The sequence below is a fragment of the Drosophila eugracilis genome, unplaced genomic scaffold (genome assembly GCF_018153835.1).
Source record: "Drosophila eugracilis isolate 14026-0451.02 unplaced genomic scaffold, ASM1815383v1 contig_445, whole genome shotgun sequence".
Classification (NCBI taxonomy): domain Eukaryota; kingdom Metazoa; phylum Arthropoda; class Insecta; order Diptera; family Drosophilidae; genus Drosophila; species Drosophila eugracilis.
Window position 1 is genome coordinate 1,374,891 of NW_024573311.1, and position 23,842 is coordinate 1,398,732.

A 23,842-nucleotide genomic window follows, 5' to 3' on the forward strand; every position below is an offset into this window, starting at 1 on the left:
TACCATTGGCGCCACTGAGCCAAAATTTCAAACTGAGAAAAAATCAAATTGCTTACCAACTAAATGTTTTTTTGTTATATTTAAACAACTTTTCTTTTGTCTATTACAGTATTGGTTTATTTGTTTTTTGTTTTCAGGAGTCTCATTGTTTTCATTTCATACATGTTCTTATTTAGTTTATTTGCAATATTTTCTCTAAGTAAAAATATGTTTTCCTTAAACATACTTTTCGCATAAACATATATATATAGATATATATGATTTTTGCACCTAAGACTCACATTCTTTCGTGTGGCCTGTATTAAAATCGCTCATCAATAATGTATAAGTAATGTTGTACAAACACATAACCCGATACGAATTATTAGCTACGCGTAGGTACTTAATTAACGTAGAATTGTATACATATATATATTTATTTATATGGATGTATTTATTTAGTGCTCGGGGAGCTACTCTCTCTCTCTCTCTTCTGCTTCCTTTCCTACACTACTATATGTGGCTGGCTGGTGTAAACATAGAATTAGTTGGTACTAATTAACCTAGATTGCATCACTTAGGGCTAACTGGGGGTCTTGCACTCGGGCAGTGCTGGGGAAAACAACCGAATGGACCGGCTGAATTCCCATTTTCAGTTGAGATACTGATTTAATCTGCGTGTATATTTAATTGATATTTGTTAAGGCATTATCGCATTTAAAGTACATCATTCGGTTTTAAAATCTAGGCTAGACTTCCTCTTCTCGCTACGATTAAAACAGGGAATTTAGGATTTTCTTTTTGTAGTAAAACTAGTCCAGACCTAATGCTTCATTCGAACCCTTCTATTGGATGCAAAATGTGTGGTTTGTGTTACTCCACAAAGATTCTCTAAATTATGTATTGCATAAAAATTACATTCAGCGTATTTCCAACATCCTTTCTATTTCAACGATTTCGTTTGGGTATTATTTTTGTTTTTTTTCTATACTCACACATTGTTTCACAGCACAATTTCCATTGACAATTGTTTTTACATGTTCGGATTATTAAAAAACATTGTAATTTGCTATTCGGTTCACTTTCCATTCTTTAACTGGTTCTCAGTCAATCGTCTCACTTCGAAACCGAGATTGCACAAAGTCGATCTAAAAGCGAAACATATCGAGCAGTTCGAACGCTTAATCGACTTTTCACGGATCTACACTCCACTAAAAATACAATACAAAATATTCCTATCACAACGATCTACGCCTATGCCTAAAATATGCTATTTGCTTACTAGGATACCTATTCTAACGCCTGGTTACATAAATATTATCTGCAAGTGTATTCGTAAACATATCGGATTCGGATTTGAAGACGAATTCTTGTTGAATGTTGCATATATCAAAAAGGATTTCTATTTTCAGATGCCTTCTACTATGATAAGTAGATTTGAACACTCGGTCGTAAGTACAATGAGCAGCTGAGAGTTGAGTCACTTCGTCAGGAAACGGGCATGGAACACGCACACACTTTAAACCCGATGAGGCGTTTATGGCCAGGAATGAAGCCATTGCTGCTACTGCTGTTTTTGCCACAAACCGATAATCCTAGCTTAAAGCTATTCGACATAACACTAAGCACAATTCGAGCGCTCCTCTTCTTCGTCATCGTTGTCGTTGATGAGTTCGTTTCGATCGTCATCAATTTGAATCTTGTGATGTGACGTATTCCGCGTGTGCTGGGGATGCGGGTGGCCTGCCAAGGAACTAGATGTAGTCGCCTCCGGTAGGATTTGGTAATTAAGATCCTTGGAGTTGGTACGCCGATGCCTTAGCACACTTAGACCCGTACTGCTGGTTTCCGATCCAACCAGCCCAGAAGCATTGTTCGCAGTAGATGCACTAGAAATTTTGGTGTTCAAATCCTTCGAGTTGTTCCGGGAATGACCACGAGATCCAGCTCCACCAGCTTCAATTTCATTCGAGTTCTTCAGCTTGCCAATATCCGTCACCACGTTTTTCAGTACATTCACATTCTTCTTGGGATTATGATGGGAATGGGGATGTCGCAGGAAATCCGCATCGAAACGAATATTGTTCGGCATGTAGATTTGGTCGTAGCTATGGTTCCGTGAGTGCTTCTTAACAAAGTGCCCACAACCGGTGGTCAACTCATCGTCATCATCCTCTTCGGCACAGTCCTGCGGCCGAAGTTGGTTCTGAATATATCGAATGGGTTGGCTGGGGTCGTGCAGATCTGTCGAATGATTACGCGTGTGCGCTTGGAACTTCTTGAGATTCTTATATTTCGTGCTGGCACCGCTAGCATCCTGACCAGCCGCATCAGCTGGCCCGCTGGTCGAATTATGATCTCTGGCAAAGCTCTTGATCATCTTTACGTCACACGAGGCGCTTCGGAAGTGTTTCTTTGACTTGGTCTGCGGCTGGTTGCAGGTATTTGCCGGAGCTACCACATGACCGCATTTATCGTAGCTGAGGAAATTTAAATTTAGTTAGATTTTTTTTAAGATTGGTTTTTATAGATACTTACCAGTAATCCATTTGCATGGTTCGCGAATCGTTACGGGAATGGCGAAGTATCTCTGTGGGTATGATCAGTTCTCCTCCACCTCCAACAAATGCAGTTGGCGGCTCGGCGCCGGAAAGTTTCTCTTCAAATACTGAAAAATAATAGAAAATTGCTTAAAAATAATAATACTTGATGTTTTTATTACAAACTTACATTTGTCTAGGCTAATGATGGAACCTATGATTGGATCGCTTGCGTTCAGGGGCTTCATTTTCTCAAGCTGCTTCCGCCTTCGCACCAACCACCAATCCACCATAAAGATAAACAAATGCTACCAACTTCACAGATGCACACAAACCAACATATCTAGAAAAAAAGAAATGATTTGGATTATGAACTATAAAAAGTATAAAAACTATGCTTACTTGTATCGGAACTTTTCAATGTCGTAGATAAGACAGCGTCCACCCTTCTCGCCACAGGACGATTTCCACAATAGGCAAGTAGAGTCGATAAGATTTCCGAAAAGAATGGGAGCCGGTATGTAACCGAATAGACGAAAGATCACAAACTGCATTCCCAGAGCAAATGAGCGCTCCTCTTCGGACACAGATCGCAGCACAATCATCAGTAGCGGCATCTGTGTAGAGGCTACCACGAATGTCATGAAGAATAAAAGTATAAGGAACGGATAGATGGTGCGGCAGGGCGTGGCACATGGACCAGCAGTGGCCACCGGCACCACTGTCACCTCGGCGAAGTTTTCGTTGGCACTAAGAGCCTGGGCCTGGCTGCCACCAGCGCCACGATAAATGCTGCTCGAGATATTGGCGCGAACACCTATAAAATATAAATAATTTTAATAATTTATTAATATTTTTAAAGAATAAATAAAGTCAGTCTGCTTACATGCACAGTCGGTGTAGTTGGTGCTGGATGTGGACGAGAAGGCCGTGCAACCAGCGTGGCAGGGACTGAAGTAGGTGAGTCCATTGTTACCGCACACTGGTTCAACCTCGCTGGTCAGGCACTCGCAACCAAAGTTGCAGGCAGCCGTGAGGTTAACCTGGAAGGGCTGTTCCAAAGTAGATCCATGCTTATTGCTGGTATAGTATGGGATCGTGGTGCCAGCCATCTTAAGGTTGTCGCAGCCAAGGAAGAACAACATTGCGTAGCAGGCCAGGCAGATGACGTTAGTGATCAGGACGAATTGGACGGCGCCCTTGGGCTTTAGTTGAAATCGTTTCAAGATACAGCCTCCAAGAAAGATGCCAATGCATGCTCCTGGCACGGCGATTGATCCGGTAAATATGTTGGCCTGACTTTTGCCCAAGCTGAACTGCGTCTCTAGGTACTTGGGCAGGAAGACCACAAAGCCGGAAACGATCATTAGCTCCATGCAGGCACCCAGGCAGGTCACGATGTACACGGGATTCTTAACAAGGCGCAGCATCGATTGCGGAATATCCTTGATGTCCTTCCCATAGCCCGTGTCCACCTTGGGCGTCTGCGATTGGTCCTCCTTGCTGGTCACGGCCACTATTTCCAACTTCTTCACCTTGCCCATCTCATCTGTCGCCACAGTGGCTCCGGAGTTATTTGGCAAAACTGGCTGCACCACGCTGCTCTTTCGTATTTTCTTCTTTTCGCGGGCCAGGACCTTGGGGAATGAAAAGAAGGGCACGGCCACCACCAGCAGAATGACTCCGCATAGCAGGAAACCTCCCCACCACATGCCCACCCAACGCCTGTCGCCGGGAGCTGCAAGAAGAAATCAATAGGTTTAATAAAGTTTGACTTCCTTTGCAGTCTCATTAAAAATAGCTTTGAATGGTTTGAACTTAAAGAACTCTTTAAATACTTCAAAAGTTTCCTGTTTCTTAAGGAATTATCTATAATTTTAAATAATAAATTCAAAAATATTTTGTTAAAATGAAAAACTGAACTTTTTTGGAATTTGAATAATTTAAATAAGGTATTTATTGCTTCTAATTGTAAGGCAATTTTTATTGATTTTAATAAAGATTTTACTCACTAATCGATATGGTGGTGGAGGAGAGTGAGTCCATGTGAAAGGAAAGCAGGTAGGCGCCTAGCAGGAATCCCACAACAGGTCCAAAAGCTCCCATGCTGTACATGCAGCCGATATACATCGAAGAGCTCTCCGTCCGGACGTGATCATCTATGTAAGTGGTGCCCAGAGTGAAAAGTGGACTACCACCGCAGCCAAGAAGCAGCTGGGCTAGCACGAAGAGCAAAACGGGACCCGTGGTAGAGGCTTTGCCCTCCAGGCAGTTGTCCTCCCGTAGAGTATGGGGCGCCAATGGTTGATTGGACAGTCCACTGGACAGGCGACCTAGATCCATGTCCTGGTCTCTCACCAAGGCACTCTTGCAAATGTTATCGCTGGTTTTGTTGACGATCGCAATACCAGGATTGGGTTCGCCTGTAAAATGCGGCACCATAAAGACCAGCGAGCCAATGCCCATGATTACTGCTCCAATGCCAATCCACACGGGAATGTGACGCCTGCTGCCCAGGTAACTGACGAAGATCACCGTGATCACGTTTCCGATCTCGTAGCTAGAGGCTATTAGCCCGGAATAGCTGGAAGGGATCTCGAAACGTTTCTCGATCGTGGTGATCACCGAGTTAATGTAACCTGAACTGAGGGCCTGCTGCATCATGACCAGCAGGGACAGCAACAGGACAAAGATTTTGATGCGGGCGAAGCGCTGGATTCCATAGGGCCGACAGTTTAGGATGCCACAATCGCCTGATCGGAACTGCTCCTCATCGAAGTCCTCCTCCGGATCAGCCGGGCATTTACCTGCCGACGCCTGTCGACTGTGGCACTTGACCGTCACACTTTCTGCACTCACTGGCCCACCGCCGCCCGCTCCCAACGACGGCAGCTGATCTCCGGCCAGGTATGACGTGGCATGGGGCTGATTATCGTGGTCAAGGGCCGCATCTATACTGCTGTCATCGCCGCTATTCGTCTCCGAGTAGAGGCCGGTCATCTGGTACATCGATTCCTGGCGCCTGCAAGTAAGATTGTTTCTGTGGTCAGATCAACAAGAAGGATTTGACAATAGCTGCTGAATTTGTGCATTTTTTATTGGGTATTTGCCATACCCCAAGCCGAAACTCCTTAAAAACGTTCAATTTCAGGGCTAATTTCCAAACATTTTATGACAACCGACCTATTGGTATATTGTTGGATAAAACTGATCTATTGGTCCATTAGGCTGCGTCCTCATCTAAACCATTTATGTCAAGAAAAATATAAAACTTTCAGTTGCATCCTTTCAATGTTATATAAAAAATTAATTTACTTCACCATAGGCCAGGGTATTCAAAGTTGCAACCTTGCTTTAGTATTTGGTGTCTTTTTTGTCAGCTTGTCTAAAAGGCGGCCTAGAACTTGGCGTTGGACGGCCCAAGGACGCCCGAGGGCGAGGACATTGGGACCCACTCAATGTCAAGCTCTTTGGGCTGTTGGCCAACACACTGCCCCCCTCCTACAGACCATTTTCTATCTCCCTTCCCCGTGGCCAACACACTGTCCCCCCTTCTACAGACCACTTTCTACTCTCTCTCTCTCTGCCCCGCGGCTTACTTGACTTGAGTTTGGCTTGGCAGCTGCTGCTGCAACCACAAATTCTCTACTGGCTCTCCCTCTGGCCTTTCAGGATTTCCCGTTCTCGTTCTCCGTTCGACGGCTTTTCCGGAGTTCCTACAACTGGCAGTGCACGCGGATGACTGCGGTAGCAGTTGGCGAATCGAGCGAGTCGCTAGTCGAGCCTTCAAGCTCACGTGCTCACCCTGGACTTGTTTGTCACGCTTTCCTTTTTCCTGCTGGTTGGGCTTGGGTTTGAATATTTCAAACTTGACCGACTCATCGTAATCGACTGTTATCGATTGGATTTGATGGGGCGAAGGCGGTGCAGTCTTATGAATTATTAAGCCACCATCCCAGCTCCACCACGTGCCACTAAACGTGTCCCAGAAGTTTTTGTTACCCCACAACCACCTCGAACCTAATTATTATGATATGGGGCAAAAGCAATAGGCAAATAATATTTTTTTTTGTTTGTTTGCCCATGGCAAGTGTCAATTTAGGTAAATAGTATATCCTTTCCTTGAAGGGGGTGGGCTAATGTCCCAAAACAAGGAAACAAGAAACTGGCAGCTGGCAACTGGCAACTGCAGCGATTTCCTCACCTGTGACCTTTGCGATTTGCCGTGCCGGCATCGTTGGCATTATTGCTATTGCTGTTGCTGCTGTTGATGGTGCCTGCTCCCACATCTGTCACGCCCCCTGAGGGAGGCGGCGGGTCGGACTCCTGTTCAAAGGAGGGATTCGTATACTGTTCGATGTGCTTGGCCGACATTATGTAGCATTTAACCAACTTGCGGCGCAATCGTTCACTCGGTCAATCGATCAGCTTTGAGGCATATCCTGGAAAATAGAAAAGAAACGAGAGAAATGGCTTAGCATTGGCGTTGACTTTCAGAGTTCATAGGTTGTCCCACGGAACTGTCATTAGGGACTTTCACACACACACACATTTATCGCACAATCCCCTATAGAGTACAAGTCCCCTGTTGATGACGCCGACAATTACTTCCTGAAATGTTCGCCCCATTGCCACACTAATTGAGCTCAAACAGAAGAGTCGCGAGTCATGCGTTGCAACATGCGACGAAGATGGAGCGAAAAAAAAATATAGGGAAAAAGATAATTACGGAAGGCGGTAACCCAGCCACCCACCTACTACCCACCACTTCCCAGCCCTATTCCGACTGGCCCAGACTTCCGCAGGACGAGAAGGATGCTCGCTGTCGCCGTCTTCTATTAAAAGCTTGCTCTACACTCAGGCACTTGTCCATGTGAGGATGATGGCGATATGTGCCCGTCGTTGGGTTAGCAACGGAGGATGTCCTTATTCGAGATGCAATCGTGACACAAGCCTGACAGGTTGAAGCTCAAGAAAACTGGCACATACCAGAGGATTAGGAATGAAATTGTCACACTATTCAGTGGTGGTGGGATTTCGGATTTGATTTTTAGAGAGAAATTTTATGTAGCATACTTTTTAGTTTCCGTTTGGGTGGAAAATGATTTAAAGCCACAAAAATCTACCCCAGTGTCTGCCACTAAAACTATCTGGGATTGGGATAAGAATATTATAAATGGTTTTTTCCAATAACTATTAAAAATATAGTTTGAAAGCAAAGTGGAATAATAAAAGAGAATGTGAATGGTTTGGTTAAATCGCAAAACCAAATAATAATCATAAATTTATGACAAAACTTTTGGTTAACCACCTTTATTAATTGACTAAATGAAAACGTCTAAAATATTTATAAATTTAAGATAATTTCCTTCGTGACACGATGCTGTATCTTAAGAATACATAACAATGAATTTCAAATTCATGGCCCATTCCCTTTTCCGATAAAACGCGTGACAAGACCACACAACCCAGCAGCTCTCAAGGAAGGGGCTAATGAAACTGCTATTCCCTTGTCAAGATACAAAAAAGATTCCAATGGCATCGTCATCGTCATCGCAATAACCATTAGGGTGAGCGCAGTAACAGTTGCTCACATCGCCGGGCGATTTTCCTTTCATTAATATGCGATACTACCACTACTGCCAAGCCAGCAGCTATAACCTAACCAACAATGAAGGCGACGCCACTTAAACACGCCTCCTCGCACGCATCCATCAGATGGAGAAGGGGCAGAAAGAAAAAAAAAAAAAAGGAAGAAATTTATCGATTGCCTTTGTGGCTCACAAGAAGAAAATATGAAAATCAGCAAAAAGCTAATGCTACAGCTACTGCTATAACGCCTATACCTCTTTCCCCATCTTTCGAGCTAGAAAAGCCATGCAAATGGCAACTAATTGAGGATTTACTTGGAAGCTTACCCTTATGGTTGGATGGATGACCGTTTAAGTGTGATTTAGAGGCTACCATTTAGCACACTAGCTGGTGCAGCTGCACTTCTGGCTGCAGCACTTTACCCACTGACCAGTTAATCAATTATCCTCCTTCCCCCTTTTATTGGACTTACTGCCGCCCGTTGACCCAAAAAAAGTAAAATGCTGCCCACTTATTGCTTCCATGTTCCACATTTTGAAATTTTGTTTCTTTTCAGCTTTATGTTTTGTATTTCTAGAGGGTTTTCCATGTCACAGATGCTGCAGCTGTCCCTGGATAAAAGTATGATGAAAGAGCAAACTTTTTTTTTCTCGTGCCTTACTTCTCTTCTGGCCAATTGCCAAACACAAATTTTGCGCTGCTCTCTTGTTGAGGTAGCCAGCAGCCAGCCAAACGAATGTATCAGGAAATGTTTACTCTAGAGATCAGCAAAAGTGAACAAGCTTTAATGATGCCATTGCTGAATTACAGCTCTAATTGGAGCACAATCGGAAATGTTTTCATTAATCAGATCTATCACGGGAAATAAAAACATATTTCCTCTTTGCACAACAATTTAATGTACGGATGATTGTCAACTCTACTCAACTCTCGCATGAATTACACAATGTGAGTTAATTAAAGGGCAAATTAACTCCCAGGGTGAGATAAAGGGTATTACATAAATTGAGTTTTGTCCCAAAAATGTATGTAATTTATGAAATATATGTCAGGATGAACGGTGAAAGCTACCACAGAAACCCATCAAAATGAGTTGAGCTCGCATTTTTCGAATATTAAACATAAAAGCAGGACAGCAGTTTGTGGCAGTGACAGGTGGTGGATGGTTGCATAAGGTTTTGGCCAGTTGGATAGGGATAAAAAGGAGAGTTGGATTATGGTAAAAGCTTTTAAGAGGAGGGCGGCTATCTGCCTCTCCAATTTAATGGAAAAGTTACCAAACAAATTTCGCAGCTAATTGAATTTTCAGACGTAAGGCATAAAACAAGTTAATTTTTATTCAGAGAGCGTCGATGATTTAAAATTACTGTTTTTTATAGTGCACCTTGTGGCCTGATCTTGATCAATTGGCATTAGTTCCGTGCTCACGCCCTTTGTGGGTTATTCCGCCGACTACTCAGCGTCAATGAAGATGCAAATCACGCACAGGTTCCTAAGCATGCTTCTCTTTAGCTCTCTCTCTCTCTCTCTCTCTCTCTCTCTCTAAGTGATTATACCCGTTACTCGTAGAGTAAAAGGGTATACTAGATTCGTTGAAAAGTATGTAACAGATAGAAGGAAGCTTTTGCGACCCTATAAAGTATATATATTCTTGATCAGGATCAATAGCGAAGTCGATTGAGCCATGTCCGTCTGTCCGTCCGTCCGTCCGTCCGTCCGTCCGTCCGTCCGTCCGTCCGTCCGTCCGTCCGTCCGTATGAACGCTGAGATCTCAGGAACTATAGCAGATACAAAGTTGAGATTAAGCATGAAGATTCTTGAGGTCCCGGGACAGCGCAAGTTTATTACAGCATCCTGCCACGCCCACTCTAACGCCCACAAATCGCAAAAAACTAAAATTACTGAAATCATAGGAACTATTGCAGTTAGAAAGTTGAAATTCAGAAAGTATAATCTTTTAGATGACAGCGCATCTTATAGTAGTACTACTATCCGGCCTCACCCACCCATACGCCCACAAGGCTCAAAAGACGGTTTTCGGATTTTCTAGAAAAGCTGATATCTCGGTAACTATTCGTAATAGAAAGTTCGGATTAAGCATGTAGGTTTTTATGATGCCCCCAATGCGAATTGTTTTTTCCGATCAAGCCACGCCCACTCTAACGCCCACAAAATCCGAAAACCAAAAATGCAAAAATCTCAAAAACTATAAGAGCTACACAATTTTGCTTAGAAACACATATTTAGTAGATGCCTCTGCAACTTGCCACGAAGTTGCATTAGGCCACGCCCACTCTAACGCCTACAAACCGCGGAAAACTGTGGCGTCTATAATATTATTATGAATGCCTTTGTTTGACCTTGTATAACTTATTTCTGTTAATATCTATCGATTTATTAAAGGTTTTTCAAATCGGAACATTATTGCGCTATTTATGAAGAAATTAAGGTTATAAGGCCTCACATGGGAAGTGACGTCACTATAAGCATACTCAACATACTTCCTCTGACAATAGGTGGCGCCTTGTGAATTTCCACTAGCAAAATTAATATTTTAAAATTGTGTAAAACAGTAACGGGTATCTTATAGTCGCGGCACTCGACTATAGCGTTTCCTCTTGTTTTTCAGTATTTTCTATATCTTTGTGTCTGGGCTTGGGACATTGAACCTAAGAAGACAACGGCGGGGAGATTGCTGATGTAATTAAATAAGACAATAAGTAATTCCAGCGACATTCAAAAAGTGCGCGAAAGAGGAAGATCGAGCAAGTGCGAACTGGAGGTAAGATTTATTTCATGCGATTCTTGGCCTAAATGGTAAAGGTCAGGCTGGTCAAGTTTTAGCCAGAAAGCCTGTCATAGCCAAATAAAGAAACTTGTTCAAGCCGGTAAGATTTTGGCTTCAGGTGAGTCATGATCTTCCTCTCTCTCCCTCTCTGTCTGTTTTGTTTGCTGTTTAATTGTTCATTCATTCATTTAGCGGGCCGTCGAGTTCATTTTTAGAATCTTAATGGCACTTTTTGAAGAACAATCAAAAGTAAATGGAAAGTGAATACAATTGCAGTGCCATGTATACCAGTATTTCAAACTCAAAAAAACTGCATATCCGTATCTGTATCTGTATCTGTATGCACAAGCAACTCACAAATACTGTCATGGATACATAAGCGATCTTATGCGATTCGCATACAGGAAGTTGAGTTTACAAAACAAGTTTTTTTGAGCGCGGTTTCTTCTCTGTTGTTTTGTTTTGCTTTGTTTTTATGTTTTTCAGCTTTTTTTTTTTTTCTATCGCCATTTCTGCTATTTCTGTGTTAGTAGATAAAAAGATACAAAGATACTTTCACGTGGAGTGGGAATTACCTTTGAAAATAGAAGGAGTACTAACTGCAATCGTTAGTAACTAATTACGGAAAACTTATTTCTTTGCTGATACGAGTGCAAAATGATGTTTTCCAGAGTTCTTGTGTATATATATATATTCCCCGATAAGAGTCTCTCTATATAATGTCAAAGATTTCCTCACACAAATAGAACAAAGAAACGAAGAGACAAATGGGCATTTTCGCTTTTTTAGTCTGAAGTAATTATGAAGAAACACTATGGCAACAGTGCGATAAGACTGCGGAACATCAATTAGATTTCCCATGCCCGACGCCACGAAAAACTTCTTAAGGTTGATAAATATGGCACAGCGATCTTATAAAGTTTCACTTTATTTACGCAGCTGTTTCCGGTTTATTTTAATTCAGATTATTTTCAAGGCGACCCTTACTGGGGAATTGAAACCACAAACATAATGTTTTTTAAAGCCAATAAAAAAAAACCTGATAACAAAGAGGAAACTGTATAAAATGAATTCATTTATTTAGTTTAGTTTTTTATAACACTTAAATGAAATACCAAATTGTAATTCTCAAACTTAATTAGGTATCATTGTTACGGAGATAACAGCCCCGAATGCGTAATCAAGGCCTGCACTCAGAACAGACGCTCTTAGAGATAAGGATTCTTCCAAACGCCATAGTATATAACTCAGAAACTGTGGATGCTAGATTATTCATTTGCTTGACCTCCCGACCTACATTTATACACTTTACGTAATCAAAAATTGTTTTGCTTTTAAAAATGATTTTTAACGCCATTGGCGGCTAATGTGGTAAAACCTATTTAATTTATGAGGTTAAGAAGTTTTTCAGTTTTCATTATTTTATTACAATATTTGCCAAACGAATGCTAGTTAAAATTGATAGTTAGAAATTGATTACAGATGATATTCAATGTTTATATTTTTTTTTAAGTTGTATTCTAATATCGTTAATATTTATGTTATGGCTGAATCCAGAACTTCCGCTAGGTTTTCCAACGGGACTATCTTTAGGTTTACCTCCAGAGTTTCCTTCTGAGCCTCCTCCGGAACTTCCTTCAGGAATTCCTCCAGAGCCTCCTCCAGAATTTCCTTTAGAGCCTCCTTCAGGACTTCCTCCGGAACCCTCTACAGGTTTACCTCCAGAGTTTCCTTCTGAACCTCCTCCGGAGCTTCCTGCAGAGCCTCCTTCAGGAGTTGCTCCAGAACCATCTCCGGAACCTTCTACAGGTTTACCTCCAGAGCTTCCTTCTGAGCCTCCTCCGGAACTTCCTTCAGGAGTTACTCCAGAACCTCCTCCGGAACTTCCTTCAGAGGCTCCTTCAGGACTTCCTCCAGAACCCTCTACAGGTTTACCTCCAGAGATTCCTTCTAAGCCTCCTTCAGGCCCTCCTCCAGGACTTCCTCCGGAACCCTCTACGGGTTTATCTCCCGAGCCTCCTTCAGGATTTCCTCCGGAGCCTGGTTTAGGACTTCCTCCAGAACCTCCTCCGGAACTTCCTCCAGAGCCTTTTTCAGGAGTTCCTCCAGAACTTCCTTCAGAGCCTCCTTCTGCATTTCCTCCAGAACCTCCTTCGGAATTTCCTACGGAACTTCCTTCAAGTTTTTCTCCAGTGCTTCCTTCTGAGCCTCCTCCGGAACTTCCTTCAGGAATTCCTCCAGAGCCTCCTCCAGAATTTCCCTTAGAGCCTCCTTCAGGACTTCCTCCGGAACCCTCTACAGGTTTTCCCCCAGAGCTTCCTTCTGAGCCTCCTCCGGAACTTCCTTCAGGAGTTCCTCCAGAACCTCCTCCTGAACTTCCTTCAGAGCCTCCTTCAGGAGTTCCTCCAGAACCTCCTCCGGAACTTCCTCCAGAGCCTCCTTCCGGAGTTCCTTTAGAACCTCCTCCGGAACTTCCTCCAGAGCTTTCTTCAGGAGTTCCTTTAGAACCTCCTCCACCACCTTCAGGATTTCCTCCGGGACTTCCTCCGGGTTTTCCTCCAGGTATTTCTGCCGGTCTTATATCGGGCTTCCCTATCGGTTTTATTATGGGCTTCGCTACCGGAATTATTTTGGGCTTCGATACCGAGAATACAGGAGTTCCTATTGCCGGAAGTTTTATTTTAGGAAGTCCCAAATTCCCTAACAGACTCCCAATTCTCGGGTTTGCCCGAAAACTTACAGATGGTGTACCGAAAATACATAGTTCAATCAGAGGATTCCACTGATAGTTTGGCGGACAACTCGGAGCCGAGATACTGGTACTGGGTACTGGTGGTGCCATAATTGCAATCCTACTGAACTAAGACTGATTTGGATTAATATTTCCATCGCCTTATATGGCGCATGAAGTGGAATAATTTCGTTAGTTCCGATTGCGAGTAAAATTCAAAACTAATTCTTTGGTTTAGTTAATAATTTCACGTCTTAAATCTGTCTTAATTTGAGTATTTGGGAATTATATAAATCAGAAATGGTTTACTATGAAGAAAAGCAAGGTTCTTTGATCTTCGATAAATAATAAATTTAAGTGATAACGATCTTGGAAAGATTCTAATTTATCCAACATAAAATATTATTTCAGGATTTTGAGCTGTCTTAAATATTTTCAAAAATTTATTTCTTTATTTTGAAAAGCCACTAAGATGTCTCAAAGGGTTTTATAAGTAACTCGACTTGTCTAATTTGCTTTTTAATGCCTTTCTTCCACTTCCACCGAAAACGGCTTCTGTAGACGGTTGTGTTTCTCCAAATGTTTCTTTGTTCCCAACTCTCCCAAACCTTGTCAGCACTCAACGGATTCTTTTGGGTCACTCGAATGCAACTCTCAAGTTTCCTAAGCCCCACAAGGCTTAGCATCTTTCTCTGCCCCTTTCAAAGCACTCATTGGTGCAACTCGAATGCGTTTCGTGTAATTATTTGGCTTTTGGAATTCGACAAACTCGTTTTTTAAGCTTTTTGTTTTAAATTACTTCGGCATGGGAGGTTTGCTGGTGTTTGGCTTGTTTTGGCCCTTATGAAAGGGGCTTCCGCGAAGTATTCAAGCCACCCACCCAGATGCCTCGCCAAGCACAACAAAACACCCAAATCGGGGTGTGTGTGTGTGAGTTAGATGAAGTGGATCGGATTACAGGCCAGCGCACAGAGATTCAACAGTAACGGAGTGGCAAATAATCCTCTTAGTCAGCTCAGTTCAGTTGAGTTTTTTTTTTTCTTCGTGTGGCACGGCGAGTGAGTTTCAATGGAACGGGCCTGCAGTTTCTGTAACTGAGGCAGGGGTAAGGGGGTCAGCGACTGCGATACTTTTGCTATTGTTAGTGCAGCTCTTAATTGCACAAGTCGCCAAAAGTCACATGTCACCGAACGAGATGTGCCAAGAGTGGCGGGAAATTGTGCATTAATTTATTGCCCAAGATCGCATCCCATCGCGAGTGCCTCATAAGTTGGCCTCCATCTGAATCATCTCTCACCTCCCACCCTGGAAAGTTCGCTGATCTTGCAGCTTTTTGTCCCCACAAACACAAACACACACACACACGGAGACTGCTGACCTCGATTATTAGCCAGAGTACAGTTTGGTCCGATCTCACAGTAATTGATCGATTCACGATCCGGTCAAGACCCAGACTCCAGCTCCAACAAAGACCGTTTCATTTTTATAATTACGTTCCGGCCATTTATTGCAGTGAGCCAAAAAAATTACTGTCAGATGAAATGGAATATAAATTTTGAATATTTTTTGTAAAGTTCCTTACGTTTTTAGACTTATTTTCTTATTTATAAAACCAAAAGGAAATGATTTTTGAAATTCTAGAAAACACAATCATAAAACCTAAGATTTCCTCTCAGTGTACATCTTGTCTTGGACATTTCAGCACTAAATGACAGCATTTCAAGTGGGTGTGTTTTTCTGCAAACCGGTATCTGAATCTTTGAGTACATATAGATCTGCATCGCTGACTATATCGCTTTGGTCATTGGTACCCGTTCGACGGGGCATTGAAGGCCGTACCAAGAAGACCAACTCCAACTCAGTGTGACACAGATAACTTCTAAGAAGCAACTAAGCCCGATGATAAGAATGTTATACAAGACCAAGTTTGTTGACATTACACTAGCCAAAATGCCTTAACCTTGGGCTCTAAACTTATGGAGAATTTTGTTGATCAATCAGAGAGTTAAAGAAGTTGCCTTGAAATACGAAAAACCAGCTTACCTCATTTGCTTGCCTTTCAGTGCATTTTGACGTCACAGGCTCTTGGATAATAATTCAAATTTGCAATAAAACACAAAAAGGTTCACTTGTTTATCCAACTAAACTTTCTGCAGCTGATAAAACAAAAGACACTTGCCTGGGAAACGGGAACTGCGATGGGTGAAATGGGGAAAGGGGGGAGAGTGTGTATAGGGACAGGAAATGAATATATGGCTCTGGGAAGCCAGAAGCAAACAAAAAACAGTTATTAAACCAACATTTGGCTGAAATCATTTCACGTACCAGTTCCCAAAGCTTGGCCATATTCCTTTATAGCCATATACTCGTATATACATCTGCGTTGTGTTTGCATCTCGGGGGCATTTGACGCATGTTTGGGAATTATAAAGATGCGGAATAATTAAAATAGAGACAATGGAAGCCGCAACAGAAGCCATGCGTCAATATATCAGAGATAAACTGGCTGCAGTGCCGGAATAAAAGCTGGCCATAAATTTTATGACTAAACGATGGGTAAAATCCAGAAATAATGTCCTCAGTGATTTTGGTTTATACTTAAATGGTATGTTTATAATAATTTAATAAAGTATAATGTTCACTTTAATCCCATTAACACTTGCCACAAATGTAATTATTTTATTGATTTTCTGTCAAGTAACTATTCCGAAATCCGCCAACCACTATGCATTACTGTAAAAATATCGAAAAGTGTGTAAAAGTGTGTTGGTGTATCTCAGGAAAGGAGACGGTTGTGGGGCCGTCAAAGGCATTCATAAAATGTACAAAGTGTCCGATCGACTTGAAACCATTGAACAAACGAAAATAACTCATACGCCATGGTGGTTTCCGGGGGTGTAACCGAGAAGGAGGTGGACAGAAAACGCCGTGGGAGGAGCGACTTGGCAACGCGCGTTGTGTGCTCGAAGATTAAAAATAAGTTTTACCACAAAAAAAAAAAAGAGGCAAAAACTACAAACAATCACGGCCACGTCGTCTGCTCTATGTTTACCCGAGAATCAGAAGCAAACAGTCAACGAGCTGATAATGAAGACAAATCAACAGGGCACATATGTATGTATGTATGTATGTATATACACCCCCAACCCCTCCACAGATCGGACTAGTTTACAGATTGGATAGATCGGATTATATGTTATGCTTGCCAGGGCCTGCCTGCCTCCTCATAGCATCATCACTTGCCCCGAAAAGAGCTTTGCATTCGTTTGTTTGTTTGCCTTGCCGACTGTTTGTTTAACTTCTTGTCGACGGGACTTAATCTAGAGGGCGGATTTAGCTAGAGGCAAGAACGAACATCTGACCCAAGAAAATCTGAAGAGAAGAAAGAATTCTTAAGAAGAGACCAACAAAGAAATGGGAACAGCATAACTTTTGATCTCTGAATATGTTTAGCTGCTCCCAACAGCAGTTCATTAATTTAAGCTAAGAAGCTATCGAAAATTTCGGTTTTCGAATTTATAAATACAAAAAAGAAAGTAAACAGAAACTTAAAATTCAACTCGCATAGGCAGAAGCACCAAAAATGCATGAATAAAAATTCAAACTTTAAATACCATTGTTTAGAAGCACACACAAAAAATCAGGAAAAGTGGAAAGGCATATTAATATTTGGGCTAAACTTTAATTTGCGTGTGCAGGCAGGGCAAAAAAACAGATTTGAAGTGACCTAAAAACGCCAACATGCGACACACAGTCAGACCAATCAAAAAAAATTACAACAGGAAAAGTTGAAAAATCCACACGAAAAATTAAATAAATAGGTGAATGGGTGAACGAGTGAATGAATGAGTAACTGACTGACTGAATGAATGAATAGGTGGCCCTAAATCTCTGTTCAACGCAATTTGTGTGCAGTCGAGGAAGAAAAAAACTAAACAAAAAACACCTTCTGTTGTTGTCTCTTAGTGACTTTTTTTTTGGTGAATTTACAAAAATGGTTATCATTGTTGTTATTGTCTTGTTTGTATAATTTCTGATCGCCGCTTTTTGTTGGCTTTGTTTTTAAATCGAGCTTTCTCCGCCTGAGAATGAGAAATGAAAACAAAAGTCAATGACGAATTTGAGAAATTTCTTGCCTTTATTTTGTCTCCAATAAACCTAAAACTGGAAATAGTTACTGCGTCTCTTACTTTAAAATAGAGCAGTTCGAAAGAAAAACTATTATATGGTAAATACATATTATATAGCACTTCCAAACATCTGGACACATTTGTTCCTGAAAACCAACTAGCCCCGGGTAAGTAAACATTTTGCCAACCTATTTGTCGAGTGCTTTGTGTGTTCGTTTTTTACGACTTTGTAATTGCTACTTTAAGATGAAAATTTTAAGTGCTGCTTGTAAACAAATGATGTGAGCATATTGGTGGTAAATTTCCACTTTGTAAGTCTGCCCAAAATAAACATTGCTGAGGCTAGTTGTGGCTATAAGCATACTTAAACTTCTTCTTTATTAAGTTTCCTGCTTACGTTGTGGAAAAGTTAATTAATATTTTCGTTACATTTGATTGCAGAACCATCCCGTTCCCTTCAGCTGCGTCGTTCCACACAAAATTAATCAATTTTTAAGTACCTCAATGATGTAACATTGACTCGACTCCGACTCTCAGATTATGAAAACATTTCCGCCTATGACTTTTAAATGAAATGAAATGGAATTATATTCAATGCTCGCCTAAAACCGTAATTAGACAATATGTGAAAACTCATTCGGCGATTGCATACAAAAGGCAAGGCAAAAGCAGAGCCAAAGGCTAAAAACATTTCACTGTTGAAGTTAAATAAAATTTAGACATAAAACCAACTGCATGGCGAATCGAACAGTGGCTATAAACGTATAAAGCCATATAGACAGAGATTGGGAAATAAAATGAAAATTTTTAACGACTTTGGAAAACTATGCATTTATTCGGCTGTTTGTAGATATGTCTGGCAATGCTATGATTTTTTAAATTCAAAATTCGGGAAAAATATCCTTGAAATTGTATTAAATATCTTAATTATTTTTTAATGTGTATATAGTTATTCATTATGGAAAGTAAACAATTTTTTTGAATGCCGAAGACAGGTTATTATCAAGCACAGTATTCGTTACTATATATTATTTACACGTATTCTTAAGATTATTTTCACAATATAACTGCAGAATAATGAAACAACATACAATAGATAAATAACCTCTCAAAGAAAGAGCAATCAAAACGTATTTGAAATCGAATGGAATGAGATCTACGGTTTCTGATTTTTTGGCTAAAAGTTTAATGCCCTCGTGGGTAAAGTTTGACTACTAGGAAGTCCTTAAGTCGTACCAATCGCTGGCTTTGCAATCGATTTTTCCACATTTTCATTCGCTAGGAAAAGTTATCCCCTCGCCGCACTTCGTGTTCCATCAAATTCAAACTGCAGTTTCAGCTGATGAAGTTTTGTTTCAACGACTTTGATTGATATTGTGTGACACACTTGGCGATTCGATTTCAATTTTCGTCACCGCGGCTACGTTTCAGGGTTTTTTTTTTCGGTGGAAAAAGAAGTCACGTAATATACCATCTGGCTCTATGTAGGCTATTGCAATAACAACTTGGTTTCGCATGTGTGGGAAGTTTTGCTGAGCAGCTGACAAAACCCGTTGACAAGTTTTTGCAAAACAAAAAATGAACAATTACAATCGCAAAATCAAAACAAACAATCGAATACTTTTTGTTGAGGACTCACCTTCAACTTGCTTTCCTTGCGTTTCCTCCTTGCTGGCTTTCAATTTTCGCTGCGACTTTTCATTCAATTTGACTGTTCATTGAGATTCTTTCGCACATTCATTTGCAGAATTAATTTGTAAACGCACACAAATCAAAGAGATTCGTTTTATTATTTCGTATTAAAATTGCACATATTCGTTTTGCTGAAAATAATTTGATAAGATCTTTTACTTATTGAACAAAAACATTTGCAGATTCATCTCTCCCTCTCTATCTCTCTCTCTCTGTCCCGAAAGAGAGAGTTTCACTTAGCAAGTCGAGCGGGACGAATGGTGAGTTAACCGGTTTGTGTTTAGTTAATCGTAAGAGAGAGGCCAACCAGACACCGTTAGAAAGAGAGCACAACGCGATCGGTCGATTATGTTTATGCCTCAATGTTGTTGGTGTTTTTTCCTGCCTCTTTTTGTTACGTGCGAAGATTTGGCAAGAAACCCCAGCTAATTGGGGCTACCAACAGCCAAAGGGAACGAAAGAGAGAGGATGGGGAGGACAGGCGTCAAGAAAAGAGAGCGCCAGCCAAGCGCAAGAAATGGAACATGACGTACGAATATCGGATTTACACATCAAGGTGTAAATGCTGGGTAAATCGGTAAAAAAAAAATCTCTACAGCTGTGTGTACATATGTACAAATATTATATAAAACAGAAACAAGAAATGATATTGTTTTCAAAGTGCAGTTAAAATTCAATAAATCAAACTTTCATGACAAATAAAAAATTTGACTTTGTGTGAAGAACGAAAATCTAATTTTAGAAAGAACCCATTTATATATGCATTTTTCACTGATAGCTTTAAGCAACTAATAACTTACAAAAATCCCAGATTTTACTTTAAATATGTCATTAAACTCTGACACCAACAATCAGTTCTAACAGTGTTAAGTGTTTAAAAAGTAATTTGCAATGCCCTTTGTTGGGATAATAGAATTTAATAAACAGAAGCTTCTTTTGTATTCAATACAAACAATAAAGTATTTTCATATAAGTTCAATAAAGAAATAACAGTCAATACCTCATTCTTTAGAATATATAATATGATTACAGCTATGCATATATGTATGTATGTACATAAATACTTTTCAGTGAGCTAACTTTCCGTTTGCCATTTTAGTTTATGTTTTGTTTTAAAATATGTTTTAGCAGCGCAATAAATTGTGGGGTATCCAGTTAACTGTTGAAATACATTTTCTATGAAAGCAATCTAATAAATTCTTTTTAAATTTATTCGTTATTTGGATACCCAAATGCAAAGCTCCAAATTAGTAGGAATATAATCTAAATTTTTCCCAAATCCATCTATATAATAGATTTTCGTTTCACAAATGTAGATAAGAACTACGAAATTATTGGAATTGTGAGTTTGCCCTAAAAGTTTATAACCGATATTTACAAAAGTCGCAATGAAAACATTTTTCCTAGAAGAAAATGTGTGCATTTCAAGGATTTTCTTTTGAATTCACCAATATTTTATAATAGAAAGTTACATTTCTTTATAGAACTAAATATAAAACCGCATTTGTCATACTCTTTTTTGGATTAGCTGTGGTAAATCAAGGCAAACCAGTTTTTACCTAATTTTTTGGGTATCAACATTCAATTTCGAGCATTCTGAATCATTCTCGATAATTCGAAGTACAGATTCATTTATGGGCGCAACCAATAGGAATATGATTTCTGCCATTAGCACGAGTCTGCAAATCATTTGCCTTTTTGTTAAAAATCACACAACCTTTAGCTATTAGTAGAAATGTAAGCATATATGTGTGTAAACAAACCTACACACATGTGTCAATTGTACTTAGCGTGCGTTTTTCACTTTTTTTTCCCTTGCTTATGAGTTGCTTTGGTCTGGCAATGAACGATTATGCAAAAATAAATCAATTGAAAAGCAACAACGAAGAAAACGCAAGAAAACGCCACAAAGGAAAACTCAGTAGGGGAGCGAGAGAAGAGAGTGTGTGTGTATGTGCGTGTGGTAGGAGGGGGAGAAGGGAATCTGTAACAAGTGCCTTTAAAAGGAATACAGGGTGTCAGAATGGTAAGGAAACTATTCCATCACCTTGGTCATTTTTACATTGATTTTCCTATTTTCACTGAAAGTGTCGTCTTTGTAAAAATGAACATTTATCTGTGGGTCCTGAGTAGTTAGTAAGATAAATCTTACTCCAAATGTTATCTAAGCGCTAAATACCTTTTTTGAGATTTTATTTTTAAGTTTGTTTGATAAGATTTCTATAGAACCTTGTCGGATGTTCAGCCTAAGACTTCTTTCATTTGTGAGTTATCCACTGGTTAAATTCGTTTTTTTTAACCAAAAATTGATATACAGCTCTAGCTCTCAAAAACAGTTAATCATTTCCACAGATTTTATTCGGAACTATTTGAATAAACATTATTCAAAGTTCAAATCATTTTGAAGGAAACACTTATATTGTTTTTATGTCTACGTGATCTTAAAAGTAATTTTTTAGCAACGAAAGGTTACTTTTTACTAATTTGAATAATTTATTTATTGCATTATAAAAGAACAACAAATAGATTACCACAGAAAGAGAATGAGAAAAACAGAGAGAGCAACCCTGCAAGCTCCACACACACACACACACACCTTTACCTGGTGGCTATGTAGAGCGAGACGAGACTAGTCTGGGCCGCAGGAGGGCAAAAAGGTACAGAGGTGGAGGATGGGGAGACAAAGAGATAGACGGACAGCAACATAAGAAGACGAGACAGAACAGATGTCCGCACAAACACACACGCACAGGTGAGAGATTTTGGAGCCCAGTGTACCAAAGAGACTTTATCACTCCGTATTCTTCAAGGACCCTTTGCACTCTTATCACTTCTTTGTTTGGGTTACTGACCCGTAATTGCACGTTATTTATGTTTGATCACACTCGCACACACGGCCGACGCAAAGATGCTTTTCGCAGATTTATTGCAAAATCAATTCAACACTTCTTCTTTTTAGCTGCCACAGGAAAACATAAAAAGGTGGCTCAACTACTCCGACGCGAAAATCCGTTCAGTTCAATCTTAGCCGTCCGTTCAATTTTTACCATCCGTTGATTTTGGTTTCCTAAAGACGAATAAAGTGCGAAAAAGACAGAGAGCCCTCTCCCGCTCTTAGCTTAGGGATGGTCCAAATGACGATATATCGGTATTCAAAGTATCTTCGATTAATTCCTAATAATAAGATTATAAATAAGTTTGCACACATTAAATATTTGAAAAACTAGAAGGCTAACCCTTATAATGTATTGAAATATTAAATAAAACTCTTTTTTCTTTTTAAATTTACTTCACTGCATTACACTTAGCGAAGACTCAACCCAAGCAAAGTTAATTTATTGGATACAAAAACCCACTTGGCACGCCGAACTTATAGATAGATTCCACTGGCGTCTCATTTTGAGATAGTTTTTTAAGGAACCTTTTAAGTATAAATTAGTCATTAAAATCACATTTGTTTTTTATTATTCCTATATTTTACTCTCAACTTTAAAATAATTAATTAGATTGATAATAATTAGTTATTAGGTAGCCAAAAGTCTAAATTTATGAAATATAACCACGGTCTCATTTTAAGGTGAACATTAATTTGATAACTGTTTCAATAATCTTTTAAGTATTAAGATTTTTCACACAATTTAAAATTTCCTTCAGAAAATATTATTTCTTCGAAAGTTTGACTTGGAAATCGGGCAATTGAACGCCTCCATAAAAGCGGGAAAGTTGAGAACTGATTCACGGGGATTTTTTCTTGGATCAAAGTTTTGGTTAAATATGTCATTTAATTTGTTTTGCGCAAAGTGAAGAAAGAAGAGTTGCTTCAGCGGCAATTCGGTAAAGCTGGGTTGCCTTTGCTCAAACCCGGAATCCTGGTTGAAGTAGGCATCCTGTACCAGATTAAGAAGAACTATGGTTATCTGTTTCAAGTAAAACCTATCCGATATTCGTGGGCTGAAGCAGCGCGAAGTTTCGACAAACTTTCCTAGGTCATCAAAAGTTGCAATTAATTCATGGTATTTATTGCAGTCGGTAATAGGAATTTGTGGATATGGAAACAGAGCCGATAGGATCTGTTCAGCGATTTGGTAGCCCAGCAGGCTAACCTAGAAAAAAATAATTGTTAATTTAATAAGGGGTTTTTGACTGGAAGCACACAAACCTTAAAAACATCATGACCACGGACAGTAAAGAAAGGCTCCTCAAGTATCGAAATGGGAACTACAATGGATGTTCCATTTCCCACCAAAACGACTTCCCCTTCTCTACCAGGATATGGTTCGGTGAGCTCTATGTTCTTCAATTTCTGGAGTCTAAGTTTGGTATGTAGCTCCATAGCCTTTAGATGAACAGAAGGAAAATCATCGTCCAGATCAAGATCAGCATAGAGATC

The 23,842-nt window shown here is 40.1% G+C and overlaps 1 protein-coding gene across 1 annotated transcript; it reads right to left on the bottom strand.

The window, feature by feature from the left end:
* Positions 1 to 160: 160 nt before the first annotated feature.
* Positions 161 to 22,545, bottom strand: LOC108107994 (solute carrier organic anion transporter family member 5A1). Its single transcript, XM_041819026.1, is given in 10 exon segments — positions 161 to 2,459; positions 2,518 to 2,647; positions 2,710 to 2,818; positions 2,820 to 2,862; positions 2,922 to 3,336; positions 3,406 to 4,257; positions 4,532 to 5,541; positions 6,724 to 6,961; positions 19,400 to 19,583; positions 22,305 to 22,545. Coding segments are annotated over 8 exon segments (3,588 nt in total). The 5' UTR covers positions 6,894 to 6,961; positions 19,400 to 19,583; positions 22,305 to 22,545; the 3' UTR covers positions 161 to 1,600.
* Between the last annotated feature and the right edge of the window lie 1,297 nt (positions 22,546 to 23,842).